We start from the raw sequence: 22,337 nt of genomic DNA, 5'->3' as shown, positions 1-22,337 counted from the left end.
ACTAGTAATGTTTTACTGTTTAATAGTCTCCACAGGCAGAAATCTGCCTTGACAATAATTCTCTGACAAATTAAGACCACAGATGTACTCTTAATCATCACAATCCAGTCCTGATCTAATGTGTGTACAATTCATATAGAGCAATTTTAGTTTTTGGTTTTGTTTGTTGTTTTTTTTTTCCCCCTGATTGGACGTATTTGGTAGATTCAGATTTACCGAATGATAATGAGTAGAGGTGAAATTTTTAATAAAATATCATTGTTCTTCTGTCAGAGAATTTAGAATCCCCTTAGTCAAACCACAATTTTCATTGAGGACTTTATGAAAGGTAATATGTAGGTATACTGCATGGAGGGTAGCTAGATTGCATAGTGTTCTCTAATGGTCTAGCCTTGGAGTCAGGAGGCTCTGAGTTCAAATCTAATCTTAGACATTGTATGACACTGGGCAAATCACTTAACTTTTTGTGTCTCCTCTTCGTAAAAAATCTGAAAAAAAAAATGGCAAATCAGTTTCTTTGTCCAAAAAAAACCCAAATGGGATCAGGGAAAAACAGAAAGAAATCAACAAAAAAATTAACAATAGAGCTGGATAGAAAGACTCTGCCCTCAAGAAGCTTCACACTCCATAGCAGTGGTCCTCAAAGTGTAGTCCAAAGAATTGTTGGGGTCTCTGAAACCCTTTCAGAAGGTCTACAAATTCAAAATTATTTTTATTTCTAATATAGTAAATAGCTATAAATATAACCCATGTGAACAAAAACTCTTTGAACAGATCCTCGATAGTTTTTTTTTTTTTAAACAACATGAAGATATTGAGAACAAAAGTTCACTGCTCTAGAGTTAAAATCACCAAAAAATAACTATCAAGCAATGATTCAGACTCTACAAACTAATCATAAATATTATCTGTTGCTTTATAGCGAAATACTGAGGATACATACTGAAATAACTACATATATGAGCTACTAAGTGCCAAATGGGTGGCACTTGACTTAAGGCAACTAGCATTTATTAAACACTTAATATGTTCAAAGCACTATTCTACTGTACATGTTTAATTTATATCAAATGCTTGCTGTCTTGGGGGGGGTGAAGGGAGAAAGGGAGAAATATTTGATACACAAGGTTTTGCAGAAGTGAATGTTGCAAAACTGTCTTTGAATGTATTTGGACAAATAAAATACTAATTGGAGATACAAGGCAAAAACAAAGCTCCTGACTTCAAAGAGCTTACATTCCAAAGGAAAAAAACAACACATAAAGAGGAGCCAACAAGGGTTTTTTGTGGGGTAGGGGATAGTGGTGGCTAAAGTCTTAAGAATAAAGAATGTTTTTTCTGGGCCTTAAAGCTTCTGGGAAAAACTCATCAATGGAAGAAGACCACAGAGACAGAGGGAGAAGGCAGCTGCAACATTAAGATGCTTAATGCTGCAGAAATTCAGAGAAGAAAGACCCTTCTTGGACGGAAAGTCCTTCTGGTAGTATTCTGCAATATGACCACTGCTCATGATTAACAGTGAGACTAAGGCTAGAGCATAAACATGGTAGTTTGGTCCTTAGTACAGCGTATTCATTAAATTGAGATTCTGCCAGGTAGATACTTGATCAATTTTCAGAGGTCCTTTTAAATGTATTAATTGTATGGACTTTCAAGACACAGTATGATGGTACTTTTAAAAAAATGACAGTTACTGATCAGATCTATGTACATATATGTATATACATAAATATATAATTTTCCCCTAATAAAAATGACATTGTTACTGATTAGATGTATATTATATACATATATGTGATTTTTCCTCAAAAATGACATGAAATTATTGATCAGACGTATATTATAAACATATATTTTCCCCAATAAAAATGACATGGTTATTTATCAGTTGTGTATTATATAAATAGATACATGGTTTTCTTCCCAGTAAAAAATGACATGAAGTTACTGATCAGATGTATATATAGATACATATTTATGTATACATATATACATACACATGTGTACATTTGCATTATTTTCCCTCCCAATCTGAAACCTGCAGGATCTCTGCTTGAGGTCAGAAAGTCTTAACTGATCTTTTGGACTCTTTCTCTTATGCAGAGGAATGGTAATCCTGGTGACAGCATGTTGCTGACTAAATTTATTTGGTACATGAATCTAAGTGCTTTGAACATTGATCTTGCTAATTCTCCTTAAGTAGGACCTTTGAGTGAAGGTAAACCCTAAGTCAGCTATGTTTATTCACTTATTTGTCCTGTTTTGCATTTAGTAAATTCCGGGGAATTGACACTTTCATTTTTTAATCCCACTTCTATTTTATGTTCTCTGGTTATTACTCCATTGTATAAAAGTTATGATGATAAAGACTATTTTTACATTTCTATTAAACTGACCTCATTAGATTTCTGAGCCACTCTAGACCAGGAGTAGTATTTCTTAGGGATCTTAGCTAGATCCTGTAAGAGAGATTGTGCTTGGTTAAAGTTACATCTGTTAAATGGTGATAATTGCCCTCAGATGTTCCCAGTGCCCTCTCTAGATGGTTGTGAAGATAATTGAAGATAATGGCTCAGGAAAGAGCTGTGTAAGTGATAAAATGTTATATGTCCATAAAAGAGAGAATAAATAGAAAGTAGAAATATTGGTATTTACACTTGTGTAATCACTTAGCAGGATTCTGTTTGGATATTGTAGCTTGTAATTCCCTCCTCCCCCAACTCTTAAAACAATCATAAATTCACCTTTGAAGAATAGATGGTTTAGTTGATAGCTAGAACATTTAGCCCAACTGCTTCACTTTACATATAAGGAAACTGAGACTGGGGAAGTGTTTTGCCCAGGATCATGCAGGAAGTTAGACTCTCGGGTTAGATTTGAATCCAGATCATGGATCGATTTAGAGCAAGACATGCTCCAGTTTATAGATTAGGAAACTAGAAACTAAGTGATTTGAATGAGGTCACAAAGCAAATAAATGTCAGGCAACGTCTCAAAATCCCCACTGTACTGTATTATATTCTCCTTTACATAGTTTGTTACCTATCATTTTCTATTTTTCTTTTAAAGTTTTTTTTTTTTTTACTTTAACAAAACATTTTATTTGCAAAAATCCTAGTGCATGTGGTACTTTTCTATAAAATAAATAAAATAAAAATGCTAACAAATACAACAGCTTTCTAAAACAGCTGATGGTGTCAATAATTTGTTTTTAAAAGTTTTTAAAGTTTCAAGTTAAGAAGCATATGCAAGTGTGTTCTAATGAAATGAACATGAAATTTGAAATCTGAAGGCCAGGTTCATGCTTCCATATTTATTAGCTTTGGGCAAGTTGCAACATAGTAGAGCATGAATTTCTTATAAAAATGCTTGCATCTTAACCATATCAGAGGGTGGCTGTGAGGAAACATTTTTAGTATTTGTGTTTCTTTTTATGTAAGGTGAAAGGGCATTATTACTAGGTAACCTCTAAGGTGATTTCTAGTCCTAAAGACTTTATATTAATATTTGCTAAGTCTTTAGAACTAGCCAATAAAGTGATTCATTCTGGTTATCATAAAAAGTGGCTGAACTATAAAGAGAGGGACAGCATGCCCCATAATCTTTTTTGTAACCCTGTTTATCGGCAGCCACCTATTTTTGATGATGGTGAAATTCATCACTTGATTGATTGCATATCTGGTAAATGTCAGCATATACTGTGGGCTAACAGCTATTTCTGAAAGAGGCTGTGTCTTTTGTTGGCTCATTGGTTGAGACCAGGGAAGGAAGCTGGAAAGTGATGAATTTGTCTGACAGACTTGAAAGAATAGAAGTTGGTGAATATAAAGACAATTGTATGCAGATGTTGGCTTAATTTAATTGAGTTCTAATTCTGAGCTTGCAGGACTAAAGTTTAAAGCTCCTCTCCACAGTGAGCTGTGTAACATCTGAGGGTGAGCACTTAATGACATTGTTTCCCTTAATTTGTGTTAAATAGAGGTTTTGTTGCCTTGTCTCTGACAAATTATAGATTCCCCCCATTGATTTCTGGAAGAATTTTGTGCTGAAAGGAAGGAAAGAAAGAATATAGTAGCTTGAGAAGAGGGTAGTTGGTATGTATATGATGGGGGTAGGGCGGGGAGAAATCTTTTCATTTTTATTGTTAGAGATTCATGGGAAAGCCTCAGCATATTTGTAGCTAAGGAAAAGAGGTTAATGGATAAAAAAGATTGGAGATTTAATAGAAGTGAGAGTGAGAAATATAGAAGTGAGTTAAGAGAGAATGGGAAAGATAAAATAGATAAGTCCAAGTATTAAAGTTAATCTTAGAAGTGGAGGCTTATCCTAGTTTTTGAGGTAGAAAGGAAAAAGGAATGAGCAGGGACAGATTCAGAGATTGTTTGAGATAGAGACAAAGCTTTAGTGGTGGTGTATTGAGATGGAGAGGGGAAGAGAAAAGGGAAAAGGGTAGAAGAAAACTAGAGGTTTGGAGGTTTGAAGGAATGGAGGGGGTTACCATAAGTTTAGGTGATGGCTACCTTCTTGGTAATCTGATGAACCTGAAGGAGATCTGGTTAGACTAGTTCTTGAGTATGAAAGGTTTAGAAAGATAAATTTGGTATAGAATTAACAGATAAGTGAAAGGATATTCAGGCATCTGTGAAGGTATAGTTAAAAGTTAAATAACATATATTCTTGGACTATTCAGTACTTATGATTTCTCCAAGAATATTTGGTAAGAGCACAACCCATATTTTATGGGTTGTTTGCAGCCAAAGTAGAGAGGATATGTGTAGGAAGAATTGATGTACTGCAGCAATTGGAAGGGTAGGATTAAAAAATAACATGGTATGGGTTAAAGGATAGATTTAGCAGGTTTGATGTAGGGGTGAAAGGAACCATAAGCTTTAAATTTGGGGTCTGAAGCAGATCCATGCCCAAAGTGTGGTTGTTGGTTGGATATCTCGTTGAGTGGAGATCCATGTATTTAGAGCTGTAAATATTGAACAGCCAAAATTAATGACAAGGAAAGTGATGGCAACAAAAAACATGGATCAGAAGTGTTTTTAGCATGGTGAAAGTTGATAAATAATTTTGTTTTGTAAAGAAGATATGATTGAACTTTAAGGGAAAAGTTTCTAAATGGTTATAGATAGTCTGAAATTGTCAATGGGAAAAGGAAAAGATTCTGCCATCTTTTTTTTCTGAAAAGTATTGGTTTTCCTTGAGTTATATATATATATAAAAATAACTTTTTATTGATAGAACCCATGCCAGGGTAATTTTTTACAGCATTATCCCTTGCACTCACTTGTGTTCCGATTTTTCCCCTCCCTCCCTCCACCCCCTCCCCCAGATGGCAAGCAGTCCTTTACATGTTGAATAGGTTACAGTATATCCTAGATAAAATATATGTTTGCAGAACTGAACAGTTTTTTTATTGCACAGGGAAAACTAGATTCAGAAGGTATAAATAACCCGTGAAGAAAAACAAAAATGCAAGCAATTTATATTCATTTCAGGGCAAGGAATATAGAAGAGTTTGGTTGGCAAAGGAAACAGTGGGCATGAAGAGGAGGAGTGAGATTGAATTCAGGTAGTTTGAGAGCCTAAGAGGAAGGAGTAGGAGGGGTTTTTTATAAGGAGGCTTATGGAATGAAGGTTGGGAAGTAATAGGTAAAGTATATGCTAATGAGGGGGAATGCTGGGTAGGCAGTTTTGTTTTTAAAGGTTTGGAGGACTATCTAGCTCCAATACTTCTTTAATCTTAAATTTGCTTTAGGAGCTAGTTTGAGGCAAAGAAACATGGAGAGCTCTTTTTTTTTTAATGACTTTAAAAATGCAGTGTGAAAAGTTTACCTTGATGATAATTCCATTTTTTGGGAAGAAGGGTATCCAGGGTATTTTATGACTGGATGCAGTGCAAAAGTCCTTTAAGATTTTAGTACAATTCAATTTGACTGGAAGGGCTGTCTTTGAAGGAAATGTGTAGTCATCAAAAGTCTGTCTAAAATGCCATCAGAACTCTCATCTTACATCAAAAAGGGGGAAAAAAAATCCAAGTTTTCATGGAAAGAAAAAAAAATCACGGAAAGCTTGCCTATGTGTCTGGAGCTTGTAGGGAAGCTGGTGACTTTGACAGCCTTTTCCACATCCCTCCGATGCAAGCATCTTGTTTGGCTTGGGGTAAAGTTCGATGTTTTTCCTTGAAAAATAATGTTGAAACACTGATTTCTTATTTAGAGGAAAGGTTCTTCCCTCCAATCCATCCCCTCCCCACCATAGTTAAAAGCAAATAGTTGTATTGTTTGCTCAAAGCTTCTTTTGAAGGTTATTCTGTGTTTGTTCAGTGAGGATCCAGAAGTGCCATGTGTAATGGACTGTCAGTAAAGTTTTTAGTTTCTCCACAGTTCTGTAGCTGTCAAAATAGAGTTCTTTCTTTGATTGATCAGTTTTCAGAACTTTGAATGACTATAGTTTCTAAAGCTACTATAAAACTAGTTGAAAACCTAAGAATAAACTCATTATTGTTATACATGGTGAAGGAAAACATTTTTAGGAAGGGAATTTCTTATCTTTAGTTATCATAATGTAAGAGATGTGAACGATAGTAACGCTAATAATAATAGATAGTATTTATATAACATTTTACAAATAATCTCATTTTATCCTCCCAATTGCCCTAAATGGTAAGTGCTATTGTTGAATCCATCATAGTAAAAAGAGAATCGTAGAAGCCAGAAATGACTGTACTGGATTACTCCTTGTAAGTTTCTAAGGTAGAATTTGAATTCTTCCTGATTCTAAGAAGGCCTTCAGGACTTTTCCTGATTATGCTGCAAGCTTGATGGATACAGCACTGGGCCTGAAATTATGAACAACTGAATTCAAATTCTATCTCATACACTTACTAAGTATGTGACTCTGGGCAGGTCACTTAATCCTGTTTGCCTCTGTTTCCTCATTTGTAAATTAGGAATAAAAATAGTACTTACTTTTCCAGGATCAAATGAGGTAACATTTGTCAAATGCTGTGCAAACCTTAAAGAACTATATAAATGCTAGCTATTATTATTAATTATTGTCATTAAATGCATTTTATAGTATCATGATATAGTGGGAAGAACATTAGATTTAGAGTTCAAGAGACATCTGCCTTTGAATTCTGCTTCTGGTGCTTATTAACTCTGTAACCATTGGGAATTACTTAATTTTTCTATTCCTAAGGGTATAGATCTTTATTTAATGAGAATAATAAAACATGAAGTATCTACTTTACTGAGTTATTATAAAACTCAGATGAAATATTTCATGTTAGATGCCTTGTAAGGTAGCCTAGTGCCTCACGTACTTTATTGAAGAAACCATCTCTTACCTTTTCTTAGCCTCTCTTTCTTCATCTGTAAAAGAGGACAAAATATTAGCATCTATCTTATAGAGTTAGTAGGGGTATCAAATAATATTATATAATACTTGAATAAAACATGCACATATTCACAAATATATATGCAATACGTGCATATGTATGTGTTCATATAAATATAGACATACATGTGTGTTTTTGTATTTGAATATTTGGATACATATATGTATGTTTATATATGTCAAATATAATATCACATATATGTGAATATGAATATAATAAACATTTGGATACATATTTTTATATGTATATATGTATATATATTCATGTGTAATGTTTTATATTTGTCAATCAGGGTGGAGTGTACATTCAATTGCATAATATGGTCAAGGACCACCAGTATTTATTATCCATTCCTATGGTGCTTTATCTACTGCACCACCTAGCTGTCCCTTTGGAAGTCACTTTTACATTTGGTCAGTGGGCTGAACGTGTTCTGTTATTTTGTGTCTCACTTGAGGCACAGTGGGCGATGGTCAGTTGGGCTGCCACAATATTCTCACTTGAAGATAGTTTTTAAGGAACCTATGCTTTTCCTCCAAAACAAAGGACCAGCCTTTGAGTATTGCCTTTCTTCTAGTAATAGTTAGACTGAGTTGTAAAATACTAATTTCCAAAAAAGTAAAAATGAGGTTCATCCAAAAGGCAACTGAAAGGAGCATGGTGGATATTCTCTGCAAAGAATTGTGTAAGAGAAAGCAGTCTAAAGGCAATAGGATAGTATTTGGAGGTGGAGTTACCGGTGTGACCTTGAGCACATAGCTTATTTACTGTGCCTCCTTTGTGATAACTTCCCATTCTAAATCTATGGTCCTGTGATGCTATGTGAGAAAGATGGGATTGGGGAAAAAAAAGTGGCACTAATTATGTCCCTTAGTCCCTCATCACCTTGGATGGTGTCCCTCCCCATCTTGAAGATTTAAGGGAGGACATGGACAGAACTTTGCTAGAATAAGAAAACATGGGAAGAAATCTTTTTTGCTTGAGGCTGAACACTAATTTCAATATCAAAGATATGTATTTATCTTTGTGTGTGTATGTGTGTGTGTATGTATATATCTAATAGATATATCTATTATAGCATAGATTAGATATGCATATGTGTAAAATGTGTATTTATATACATACATATATCATATGCTGTATATATGTGTATAAAAATACACCTGTGTAAAATCTACATATATATACATTATATATAATATGATTTTTTGCATTTTTTTTCCTTCTAAATTTAGAATTTTAAAACTTGAGTTTTTTTGCAGGATTACAATTTAATATGGTTATGTTTGTATACTGAATATGACAAGTGTTATAAATCTAGGGATGAGAGGCCCATTTTCCTACTGCTGGCCTTTGTCACCAAACCATTGTCACAGGATTTATGGAATGTTTGGGAAAGGGGCAGAAGGAGGCTGATCCAACATGAATAGACCAAAGCAGAAAAGGAAATAGAGGGTTAGAAAGATTAGGAGAGGTTTGATAATCTGTCTCACAGAATTTTAATGGAAGACAAAGAATTATACTACCAACTGCTCTAGAGCCAGGGCAATGATAAACTGAGATTTGATCTGAACTGAGCTGATGAATCAGAGGAAGAGAAAAAAATTGCAGGATGAGTCAAGAAACCCTCCCACTGTGGAAAAAACCTCAAAGAAGCAATATTTTACAGTGAAATTATGGGTGGGGCGGGCCTTCTTGTAATAGAGCATATTTGGCAATCAGTCATAAAACTGGGAAAATAACTTCTTCTGATGTATCACAGCCACTGACAAGCTGATCCAGATTCAACATTGACTTCCAAAGAATATCCATAATATATAAATGAGAGAATATGCATTTTCCATGGTAAAGAATAAAACTCTTAGGGATTTATTTAAAAGGCTTTTTCTTCTTTCTTATACATGAATGCTCACATGGACCCATCTACAGTAGATACATTTACCTTCTCTAGAATCAATCAGTGAATCAACAAGCATTTATTAAGTGCCTACATCCCTAACAGTGCTTGCCATATAGTAGGCACTTAATAAATGCTTGTTGATTCACTGATTGATTCTAGAGAAGGTAAATGTATCTACTGTAGGGATGGAAATTTTTAGTTCTAGGGTAAAGAGATCAGAAGAATGCTCATGGTAAAGAAGTGTGATGAAAATCAGAACTGTAGAATATGTGAGAGCTGAGCAGAAAATCCAGCCTTCTCCTTATAATATTTCCAACAATTGGTCTTCTATGCAACATTTGAAGCTTTCCGGTAATGGATGGCTATTTTGCAGAGGAAGTTCTTTCTTTTTTCTTTTCCTTTTTTTCCTCTTTTCTCTTTATACTTAGGAAGTTTTTTCTTACACAGAATTAAAAATCTACTCCCTCTAACTTCCCTTGGTTGATTCTAGTTTTGCCCTTTGGAGCAAAATAAAACCAGCCTAATCCCCTTTTCACCAGATAGCCCTTCAGATATTGGAAGGCAGATATGTTGTCTCCAAGCCTTGTTATCTCCAGGTGGGAGACCTTTATTTAATCCTGATCTGGCAGGTTTCCATTCTCCTCACCCATTTTGTTTTTGTTGTCTTCTGGATTTAACCCATCATTTAGTATATTGAGAGCTTTGGAATCTTAATTTTATCATCCAGTGGACTTTGTGGCATCTGAACAATCTGCCTTCATATAAGTCATGGATAAAAATGTCAAATAAAACAAGGCCCAAGAAAAATCAGGTAGAACTAGATACTTCCAATCATGTTACTGTCGATTCATTCATCAACTCCTTTTGGACCCAGTCGTTCAGTTACTCCTGAACATCACCCATCTTATCACTGAAGATCACTCCATTTTGTTTAGAAGACTGCTGTGAGATTTTTGTCAGATGGCTTACAGAAATCCACACCTGTCCACCATTCCCCTGAGCTAATTCATTCATAATGATCATTGATGTCCTTAAGCATTTGCAAACTAGCCTTTTAACAAAGTTCTAAAATAGTCGCATGCTTCCCTTTCCCTATGAATTTTTTCTGACATCACATGACAAAATGGCAAAATTACCTAAACCCACTTTCTGGTACTCAACATTGTTAGTTTATATCTTTGCCAAAAAAACAAAACAAAACAAAACAAACACGCCAAACCAAAAAAATAAGGCAGAAAAAAAATCCTACTACAGCCCATATAAGGTCATGAAGACATGACTGAAAAAACGATGAAACAACAAGGATAAAAATTCAACCTTCATTTCAACTCCCTGTTAATAACTTTTATTCTGTACTTCCTTGCCTGAAGCCGAACTTTTTTGCTAGAGAAAACAATAAAATGAAAATTGACTAGTTCTGTCTTTCTGGTTCCTATCTCCTGCCTACATCTTTAGTGTAGATCTTCCTTCTGCTTCCTTTTGCATTCAGCAGCAGCCTTGGTGCATTCAGAGCTTTGGTGCTTCTGATGCTATTCTTACAGACCTAACCTATTATGTCTATATAATAGTAGAGGAGTTATTGATAAGTAGTGTCTACATTTCTGTTGGTTTGCTCAGAGGAAATCTCTTTGACAGTTATATCTTAAAACTCTTGAGTGAAATGTTAACTTTCCCCCCTAGGACAATGCCAACTAATGTTGGAATTATCGATCTCGTTTTAGTTTTTCTTCATTCCAAACTGGGAATGGGGTTGGGGAAGCATTTTCCTAAAGGTCACAGGAAGGAAAGGGAAGGGAAAAGGAATGGCATTTATGTAATAATATATAAAGAATTGGGCAGACTATTCTAAACTCTCAGACAGGAGTCTGAGCTATAAGAGAGAAGTTTAAAAAAAAAAACTTATATATGGTTCATTGAAACTTTACAACTAAAGCTCTGCTTTCAAGTTATTCTCTGGCAAATATTTGGTCCAGCTGCTGTGGATTGCAAAAGACTGACTCCTCCCGGGATCTCAGATCCCTAGAGTTTTGGTACAGCTTCACTATCTCTTCACGTGCTTACATTTTCTTAGCTTAGTAATGTGAGAGCTGACTATTGGGCACCATTGGCTAAGGAAGAGTAGATACTGTTTCTCTATATACAACTAGCCTGTTTTTCTGAAAATACTCTAACCTAATTTTCGGTGTTCCAGTTTCTCTTGTATTATGATACTCCTATATGCCTTTTTGCCTTTATTTTGTGATACTCCTATGTGGTTTAGTATTGTATTGTGATATATTGTATTGTGATACCCTTATGGCTTTTTTCTTTAAGCAGAAGGAAAATAATTTCTTCTTTCCTTTTCTTTTTTTTTCTCTTTTCTTTTCATTGTTAGTTTCAATGAAAAAAAAAGTTTAAAGTGATGACTCAAAAAAAAAAAAAAATCCCAGTGTCTTAAAATAAAACCCAACCTAACATCTAAACCTGGAAAGCATCTTATATTTTTGGCACCAAAGTAGAACCTGTATATGTTAGTATACAATATACTCTTATATTGAGGGACATGAACATCCCTTAAAAGTTAATTCTTTTATATAAATTTTAAGATGTCTTATATTTCTGAAAAGAAATTTGACCCAGAATATAACTAAATCCATGTAATAATGGATGATTTTTATAATGAGTTTCCATTGCATTCATATTCATTACAATTTTAAAAATACATTTTTATTGTACTTTAAAAAAATGAGTTTTGGACAAACACTTTACTTGATTTACATTGTGGAAGGAAATGAATGGAAATTATCTGATGAATTTTTATATTAGAAATCATAGGATCATACATTGAAAACTTGAAGATACCTTACAGGTTCTTTAGACCCAATTTTTTTCATTATACAGATGAGGAAACAGACCTGAGAGGATAATCTCTCCAAAGTTATATAGATAGCAAAGAACAGAACTGTCATTTGAACTCAAGTCTTTGGACTCCAAATTCAGCCCCTTGCCACAGATAATTGTATGTGGGAAGAGACTACATGACAGAGTGGATAGAGTAATTACAGTAAAGAAGATTTAAGTTAAGATTCCACATCTGATAGTCAACAAGCACTTATTAAGTGCTTATTGTATGCCAAATATTGTGTTAAAATACAATACAGACCAATCTTCCTGCCTTCAAAAAATTAGCAAACAGAAACTGAAGCAAAAAACGAATCAAAATTCAGTAGCTGAGTGGCTGTGATCAAATCATTTTTCTGAACAAATCAGAGGGTTGTTGTACTTGCACAAGAGAATGCATAGAAACTGTTTTCACACTATATATAAATTATTATATATACTCACATGAAAGAGAGATCATTTGAATCAACAGGATTTTAAGATCAGTTTTACTTAGCTCCATTTTTTTTTGTTAAAAACTATTTAAACTTTTGCTCTACTTTTGGTTTAGTGCCTAGAAGACATATTTCTTGTTTTTGATGTTTGCTTCAAGCTGTTAGAAACACAAAATTCTTATTCTTTTTTAAATGTGAATTCTTAACCTGGTGTTCTTAGATGGATTTCTGAGCATCCATGGATTTTTGAAAAATATTTTATGACCAATCTATTCTTTTTAGGCCCATAGTTTTTACCAGATTGCCAAAGGGAAGGTGTGTCCATGACACTGAGAGGTTGAAATCCCCATTTTAAAAATCAGCCTGGTCCTTTGCACAATGGAAAAAGGGTAATAAAAGCTAAAGCATAAAGCACCATCTTTTCCCCTTTCCTTGGGTTATTTGGATGTCAGCAATTAGATTGAAAAAATAGAAACAGGGTTACCATTAACTTTCTTCCCTATAGGCTCTTCTCAGAAGTCTGAGAGACTTTTTGGGTTCCTTTGCATGACCGTTAAACCTGTGCAAAACTTACCTTACAATGTTGAGTCTTTCCCAATAAAGAAAAACAGCACTTTCCAATAATTAATTGGAATTAGTACATAAAGGTAGAATTGAATTGCCAGCCTTGGGAATGTTGGGAAAAGTGACATACAGTACAAGTTTTTTTTTTTTTTTTTTCCCCCTTCTGTTTGTTTATTTGTTCATTTGCTCCCTTGGAAAACTGATGTGGAAATCCCACATTGGCCTTCAGTCCTTGTGTTGCCAGCTCTTCTCTTTGTAGAGTTTTCCTTTGCACTGATTTGCTACCTTGCAGAATGGGGTGAGAGACCATGTCCAATAGAGAGGATGGGGGGAAGTTCTAACTTCCTAGGCAAGTCTCTGAGCTCCAGGTCAGGGATTTGAGTCCTATATGTTCTGACCTTATCTTCTCAGCGGAAACGGAGCATTAGTTTTTCTGCGTAAGAAAGTGGGATATGGAGAGGAAAGGGACTGCTAGTGATTAGACTACTGGCCATCCTCTTTAATCCTTCAAGGATTGCTGATTCCATCAAATAGTGTCTTTGTTGCAGAAGGTAGTCATTTCATATTGCTGTGGTTAAATATTCTGTCACCAGGTGACCATTCTTCAGGGATGCACCTAGTTAGGTTTGGCCCCAGATCGCAACCCCAACCATTTTCAAAGCCTTTCTATTTTAATCTAAGCTTTTGTGTTTTATTGACATAGCTTTTATGAATCCAAGATCATCACCTCTTAGCCAGAGAAAAGCATCAGAATGGGACTTTATGGGGGCATTACTGCTTAATTTTAGAAAGATACCAATTTTTTCTCACCAGATTTACCATGTCATCCCTTGCTGTCCTTCTCCAAACCACATAATAAGAGCTTAATAAATTTTCTATGTTTGTCTCTTCATCTATCGGGCAATCTATTTCCTCTGGGAGAATGAGATATACATTTACATATTTGGAATTCCCTCAAGGGGCCACAATTCTTGGGCCTTATCTTAGTTTTTGGTTTTGTTTTGTTTTGTTTTCCCTTTCTCTGTCCTAGCATGCATATTACAAATCTGAGACCCAGTTGGATGCAGTATATAAGATGGTATCTAAAACCAGAGATTAGAAAACAATATCAAAAGACTATAATGATTTTTTTTTTTTTATTCAGAAGATGCATCATTAAATTGGCTGTCTTTCAGTTAGGGAGATTTAAGAAACAGCTGAAAATCCATCATAATTTAGAGTATTTGTACCAAATGTTACTTTTGGTACCTACAAGCATCATTTGGCTCCTTGAAAGTCCCTCATTTGTATCTAAAAATGGCTTATCGCTTAGTAGAATCTGACTCATCTGCCTGCATTATAGTATTCTTTGTACAAAGCCTGTCTTCTCTGCTTCAAAGGAATATATTTTGGGCCTCAGTATTCCTTATAGAACTTCATACGGTGAGACGAGACCACTTAGTTTTTTGACTCTTTCTAACAATGAAATATAATCTGATTATAATTAGCTTTTCCTTTCTTTTCCATTTTCCTAAGATTCTGCTGCTTTTTTTGAAATTAGCTGAGTGAGTGATTTGAAAAAAAGAAACAGATCCTAATAAAATGCAACATAGAGCAATACATATGAGAGCTACAAAGACATCTGGGAAGGGATCTGTGTAAAAATGCTGCACAAAAGGAAAAAAAACCCTAGAATAGAGCACACATTATAATCGTATAAGAGGACAAAGGAATGAGAAGAAACAATAATCTTGACAAGGACCTAGAGAAAATGACTTAGAAATTTTTGATACCTTATATGTTGAAATTAATTAATTAAAAACCCTTGATTGTACTTTTGATTTGGGAACTCTCCTAGTGTGGAAATTCCTTTCAATGCATAGCTGTAATTGTTCTATAGCTCCCGGTCTTGATGAGTTACCTGGACAGCGAAAGGCTTGGTCACCCTATCACAGGAGATACGACTTCTTTCTACAACTCAGGTCAGAGATCTTTAGAGTTCAACTCAACGGTTCCAATCTCCTCATTTTACAGATTAGGAAACTGAGGTCCAGGGATTTGGTGGAATTAGCAAAGGCTACATTGCTACTAAGTTGCAGAGGGCAGATGTGAAACTAGCTAGGTCTTCTGATTCCAGAGTGCAGATTCTTTTTGTCTCCTGAGCAAGTTTTGTGGATTACATGGATATTAAATTCTAAACAAACTGTTTAAATTGAGGGAAAAGTAAAAGCAGCTTTTCACATTTGTACATCTCAAGGTTGTGTTTAATGTTGTGGACTGTCTCTCTGAATGAGGTAGCGAACAAAAATTCCGGGAACTTCTTTTATCTTAGAAATCATATTCCTGTTGGCCCTGCCTACCACATTCCCGTTTCTTTTCCCTTTCCCTTCTTTTCCCCTTTTCCTTTTTTCTTTCCTTCTTTGTAGTTTCTTGAGATCTCCCATGAGAACCAATTTAGAGCTTTTTCTTCTTGAGTTATACATATGCAGAGTTGAGTGGGGCACTAAAAAGTGAATTGACTATGAATGACTCTGTAGTTATCCACTATAACATATGCTCATTTTACCCAAGGTTGATTGTGTGTAGTCCTAAACTCTAATATGTTTTAAATTATTATTTTTCATTTAAAGCTGAGAAATCCCTTTTTAGTAATTTTTATTATTTTTCATTATCTCTATAATTTCATTATTATTATTACATCTAAAAAACACTTGGATTAATATTACTAGGACTAGTATTATCTCAACATTGAATGATCATATTTTTGTCCAGATAGTGATTATTGAAGATTGAAGGTTCCTGACTATTTAAAATAGGTATCTCAACTAAGATTGCAGAGTTGGAAGTGTCTGGGGGAAAACAGACCTCATTGGTGTGCAGGTTTGCTAAAATGACTTACCGCACTCTTTTTTTATCTTCCAGTTAATGACCAGCCACAGTGTCCCTGCCCAGCGCTGCCTCTGCTCCCTCCACTATCTGCCTGGCTGAAGGGAGCTGTGGGTGTATGCTGAGGAAAGATGGCCTTTTGGTCTCAGCTGGGGCTACTGCTTTGGAAGAACTTTACTTTTCGAAGAAGACAAACAGTAAGTGTCTATTTTCTCTTTTGGGGTTCCTTCCTCAATGTGTCCCCCCGAAAAGAGACAAGCTTGTAGAAATACAGAATCATAGATTAAGAGCAGTGGGAATTTTTGAGGCAATCTAATTTAACCCTCTTATTTTCTCATTTTCAACTTATTTTGTAAATAAGAAAACAAGGTCAGAAACCTTATGTAATATGCCTAAGGTCACATAGCTAGAAAGTAACAGAATATATATTAGTTTATTTTATTTTGCCTATTTATTTTTTTGGGTAGTTGAGGTGAGTTCACTTTGTGTTTTCCCGAGTAATCACTGTATGTCTCTTCTTGTTGGTCAGTAGAGTGAGGGACTCCACAATGAGGGAACCTATGTAGGTACAGAAATTGAGATGAGCTTGTCGCAGGAGATGGGTACGCTACAAGTTTTGAGACTGGCCATTGCTGGCGCATACATTTCCATACTAGTAATTGGGTATTTCTAGGCCAGCTGTGTTTTTTAATTGTTTGCTCCTGGATGCTAGCTAAGACTGTAAGACAGTTCTTTGGGACATTAGCACACAGCAGTTTCTGCTGCTGCTTCTAAAGTATCAAGGGGCTTTGGAAGAAGCATTGAGTGCCAACCTTCTCATTTTAAGGGTGAGGAAAAAGTGAGTTCCAAGGAGAGTCTGTGATATGGTTTCTTGTGGTAGCAAAGGGAGATTAAAACTTAGGTCTGTTGTTTCACTTTCCTGCTTTTTTTCCCCCTTGACTCAGTAAATAATACTGGTAGGATTTGGACCCAGATCCTCATACTCCAATTGCACTGCTTTTTGCACTTACAAACTTGGTGAAAAACTTTTAAGAGCTCATGATAAAGCTCTCTATAATCTGGTTCTTACCCTAATTTTTCAGAGGAATTTCTCACACCAATCTATACAAACTCTTTACTTCATACCAGCTTATCTACTTATTGTTCCTCAAATACTTCTGTTTATATCTTTTTTTTTTTTTTCCCTACCCATTTAATGTTTATTCTTCCTTGGAGATCCAGGTCAGATTTTACCTCCTGGGTATAGCTTTATTCAATTCATGTCTCCTCAGCTAAATTGTAAGGTCCATGAGAGCAAGGATCAAGTCTTTTATCTCTTTCTCACCTTACTTCTTAGAACAATGCCCTGTAGATTCTAGGTGCTTTGTAAATATATGTTGAGGATGAAACAGCTAGGAGATATAGTGGAAATAGCACCAGTCTCTAGAGTCAAGGAAATCAGAGACTGTATCCTGTCTAACATACTTACTCTGTATGTGACCTTGGATGGATATTATCTAACCTCATTGAATTTTAGTTTCCTACTCTGCAAAATGAAGGGATTGAGCTTCATGGTCTATAAGGGTCCTGCTAGATCTAAATGTGTGATGCTATGCTGTATTTTGGAATCTAGAACCAGGTTTTTAATATAATATAATTTTAATATAACTAGGTTATTACCTACATACATATATAGGTGTGTGTGTGTATACACACACACACATATACACATCTATATATGAGTTATATGATATCCTAATCAATGTAGTAGCTATAGATAGAAAAGCTTCAATAAAATAAAAGTATCTAGTATTTATGTGCACTTTAAGATTTGCAAATGAAGGATGCCTTTTGTTCCTAAGTGCAAGGATTGTTTTACTTTCATTTTTATATCTTCAGTCTTAGTATAGTCCTAGGACCTTGTAGGCACTTAATAAATGCTTATTGATTTGATTTGAAGGGAATTAAATGATATTTCAGTCCTATCTTTTTATTATATCTTATGATGCATAGAATATTGGTTTTAGAGTCAGAAATATCTGGGTTCTAATTGAGTTAGAGATACTTAATAGTGACCACAATTCAAGTCTCTAAAAACTCCCTAAAAACTTATCTTAAATTATCAACAGATTGGCAATCTTATTGGTGGAGGGACTTCTTATAACTGATTTTATCAGTTAACAGAAAGGCCTAGTAAACCAAGATCGGCTAAAAAGATCTTATTAACGTACAGTTTATTGACTAGTCAGTAAACTCCAGTGGCTCCCTATCCAGGATCAAAGATAAACTCCTCTAAATACATAAAATAGATAATAAATAGACAAAAAAGCCCTTCTTAACCTGCCTCCTCCTCTGCCTTTCTAGTTTTTATATCTTGCTCGCTCTCCTTTCTGATATTCAAACAAGACATTCAATCTTTCACCTGTGGCCATTTTCACTGGCTTTCCCCCATGCCTGGAATTCCCTTCCTCATCATCTCTACCTCTCAGCTTCTCTGACTTTTTTCAAATCCTACCTTAAATCCTAGAAACTTTTCCTGATTCCTCTGTTCAATTGTAATTCATCCTCTATATATTACACTTGTACACGGCCGTTGGCTTGTTGTCGCCTCTATTTGGAGTGTCTTTTGCCCTTTTGGGGGGTATCCTCACTGCTCAGCACAGTATTTGGCGTATGATAGGCACTTCATAAATATTTATTGACTGACTGTTCACCTAGTGCACATGGAGCATGTAAAGTTGTCCTTGGACTGAAAGTGGTTAGCTTCTTGCCCTCATAAATGCTAGCAGTGACTGATGGCCTCTTGCCTCTTGCATGCAGCAAGGAAGAAAGGACAATTGGCTTGTATTTCTGGAATATGTCTTCTGGGGGAATCTCAGCTGTTTCATTAGCTCCCCCGTCCAAGGCCGACTGCCTATTTGTAGTGGGCCCTTTCAAACAGAGGGTTTGTAATTGTTTTAATGGCTCATTAGTTACTTTTCAGTGAAGGTCTCTGTAGGAAGACTTTAATTACTTTTTTCTGCTTTCTTCCCCAAGGCTTAGTGACCTGCTAATAATGATTACTATATGAGTGGTGGTTCCAGGAGAAGGATATTCAATTAAAGAGTTCCAAGTAGCGTGCCAGCCATTTTTGCTTCCTTTGTAGGAGTTTGGAACTAGAGGGTATCTTCAGGATCTTCATTGGATAGAGAAACTGGGACCCCGGAAGGGGATGCTTGCCTAAAGTGGCCTAGATAATTATAGTATCAGAGCTGGAATTTGAACTTCAAGGTTTTGAATCTAAATCATAATCTTTTCCGTTTCACCAAAGTCAAGTTTATTGTTCAGGAATGGGTTTCTTGGGGGAATGTAACTGTTCCTTTTGAGCTTAAGGGGGGGGAGGTTATTAGTGAGTAGAGATTTCAGTTTCTTGCCCTCCTTTTAACCTTCTTGTAATTATTTATTCTATTAAAGCTTTTTGTTTTCAAAATATATGAATGGATTTTTTCCAATAGTGACCCTTGCAAAACTTTGTGTTCTAAATTTCCCCTCTTTTCCCCCTCCCTTAGATGGCAAGTAATCCTATATATATTTTAATCTCCTTTTAAGGAAAGGCAGTGCATTGTAATTGCAATTGTGAAATTTGGGTGCAAAGCTCAATTTGGGTTCAGAGTAAATTGCTCATATGTGTGGGTGTTAGCTATTTAACATAGATATGGCTTTTAGAGTGGTCAGATCTACTTTCTGCTTATAGGTGGTAGAAAGGAGAAAGATTTGAGGAATAAATATATTTTTGATTGGGAAGCAGTGTGGCTTTATTATAGAAAGTTCTGAACCGGAGTTAGCAAAGCCCTGGATTCAAATCCTAAGTGAGGATTATTAGCTGTGCAACAAGTGGTTTAATTACTGAGTTGCAGTTTCTCCATCATTGAAGTTGGATTAAGGGATAGAATCTGGGACTGAACCTGAGATTTCAAAGGGGCCATAGTACTAGTTCTATAGCTTTATATTCTTAAAAGTTATTGAAGATCCCAAACAGCTTTTGTTTATGTGGATTCTATCTATTAATATTTGCCTAATTAGAAATTAAACTGCCTTAATATTATTATAAAAATAGTTTTTACCTAGAGAATCTCCTGAAAGAGTGGTCCTGAGATCACACTTAGAGAGGCTGTGGTCTAGAGAGCTCCTAGCTAGTGAGAAAATTCCCTTTGTCCATGTTGGCTGGTAACTTCTTTGCAAATTACAATCTCAGTAAATTGCCTAGAAAATTGAGAGGTCAAATGAATTGCTCAGTGACTTAGAACTACTATATATATATATCAGAAATAGGACTCAAGTTCACAGTCTTTCTGGCTTTTAGGCCCCTTCTTTATCTACTATGCTCACTATCTTTTTGAGACTGTGATAATAATAATAATAAACATTTTTCCTATCTTGTGGGAATGGAGGGCTGTGAGGAAAGTTTTTGCAAATTTTTAAGCATTATGTAAATGTGAGTTTTATTTGTAAAATGGGACTAAAAATGTTTGTACTACTTAAATCATAGGAATGATATAAGAAAAAAATTTAAAACTATATTATATATAAAATTTTCTCACATATAAAATAATATTGAAGACAATTTTTTTTTTCTCATTCCTATCACATGCTTCATTAGAATGTCAATTCCTTGAGGGTAGGGATTGTCATGATTGCTTATTTTGGTTTCCCAGCACTTAGCCCAGTGCCTGGCATATAGTAAGCACTAATTAAATATGTGCGCTATCTAAAGTACAATATAAAAATAAAATATTTTCTATACACTGTTCCTATTAATAACATCTACTACCTTTTCTTTCATAGTCCTAAATTATGTCAAATAGTTCTTCCTACTTTCTCTTTTCTATATTCTTTACTAAGAAAGGTTTAAAAACTGGATTCATGAATCATGGTGCATATGAATATGAATTCTGAATTACAATGCTTAGTTTTCTTTATTATTATTATTATTTTTTATTATAACCATAGCTATAATCCTTGGTTGAGGGAATTATCTGATGCCTTATGTTGGCGTGGAAGTGACTCTAGGTTCACAGAGGTTTTGTCGTTAGAGCTCAAGCTATATATCAACCTGCAAAGGATATGGAGATGGACTATTTGTCATCTGAGAAGATGTTCAGCTAAATGCAGGAGAGGTTCATTGTGACCAGAAGGATGACCTTCTTTATGACTACAAGCTAAAAAAAAAATCATCTTGTTTTTTTGGCTAGAGCAACAGATGAAGACTGACTACCAATGATCCTCCTGTAGAGAAGACACTCTTGCTGATAAAGTGATAAAATGCAGCCCTTTTTTAAGTATTTAAAAAATATCAAGTATTTTAATTATTCTATGGAACAAGAGGGGTTTTATCTGTTTTTAAATTTTCAATAGTATTTTTCCAAATATATGTATTTTTTGTAAGATTTTGTGTTCCAAATTTTTCTGTTTTATCCCTCTCTATTCCAGAGGACAAAACTAGCAACACTATGTGGAAAGCTACTAAAGTAACAGCTTTGGGCTTTATATAAGAACTTCTTAACAGAGCTGTCCCCAAGTTGAATGGGCTCTCTAGGGAGATACAGAGTTCTTTCTTACTGGAAATCTTAAGGCAAAGGTTAGGTGACCATTTGTCAGATAAATTGAGGAAAAGGTTTTTAATTATTAGGTCATGAATTTAGATGTGGAAATGGATCTCTTGGCCATCTCATGGAATGTTTTTATCCTACAAATGAGGAAGTGAAGCTCACTAATGTGGGCTGCTCAAGGTGTCATGGGAGAGGATTTGAATTTAGATCCTGCTTCCAATCCATCAGCTTTTCTCCTGCACAGTGTTATAGATTCCACTTGCTGAGATTTTGTGATTGTGCTATATTAACTAAGATCCAAATTGAAGGCTGTAATAAACACAAAGGGAAGAGACATTTAAAGATGGTACGATCTGTGGTCCATTTGTTATATGTCATATTTTTTTGAAAGTAAACATTAAGCCACCAAATGGGGGTGGTGGAAAGAACACTGAAGAAAGAATCAAGAAACCAGGATTCTAGTCCTGGCCTTTTGGAGAATGAGTCATTAAGTCTCAGTTTGTTTCCTGTTAAGTGAAGGACCAGGTGTTCGCAAAGATTCTTTATAATTCCAAAAGAATTTTCAGTGATTTGATTACTTCCAGAAACTTGCCTGTTTCGTGGTAGTTCATGTTGATGGCTTAAAAAAATTTACTTTTCATTGAGTGGTATTTTTGGTGGTTTAGGCAACTACCAGGAAATGTTGGATTAGTTTCCAGAAATGCCACATTTATGAATTT

General features: G+C 35.1%; 1 protein-coding gene across 1 annotated transcript in view; it reads left to right on the top strand.

The window, feature by feature from the left end:
- Positions 1-22,337, top strand: part of ABCA1 (ATP binding cassette subfamily A member 1) — a 146,155-nt gene that overhangs the window by 9,745 nt on the left and 114,073 nt on the right. Inside the window, exon 2 of the mRNA XM_051967072.1 lies at positions 16,088-16,248. Coding sequence (XP_051823032.1) covers positions 16,183-16,248 — 66 coding nt within the window. The 5' untranslated portion in view covers positions 16,088-16,182. The remainder of the gene's footprint in view (positions 1-16,087; positions 16,249-22,337) is intronic.

The sequence above is a fragment of the Antechinus flavipes genome, chromosome 1 (genome assembly GCF_016432865.1).
Source record: "Antechinus flavipes isolate AdamAnt ecotype Samford, QLD, Australia chromosome 1, AdamAnt_v2, whole genome shotgun sequence".
Taxonomy (NCBI): Eukaryota; Metazoa; Chordata; class Mammalia; order Dasyuromorphia; family Dasyuridae; genus Antechinus; species Antechinus flavipes.
The sequence above is the reverse complement of the archived record's forward strand: the minus strand, read 5'-3'. Positions and strand labels throughout refer to the sequence as shown.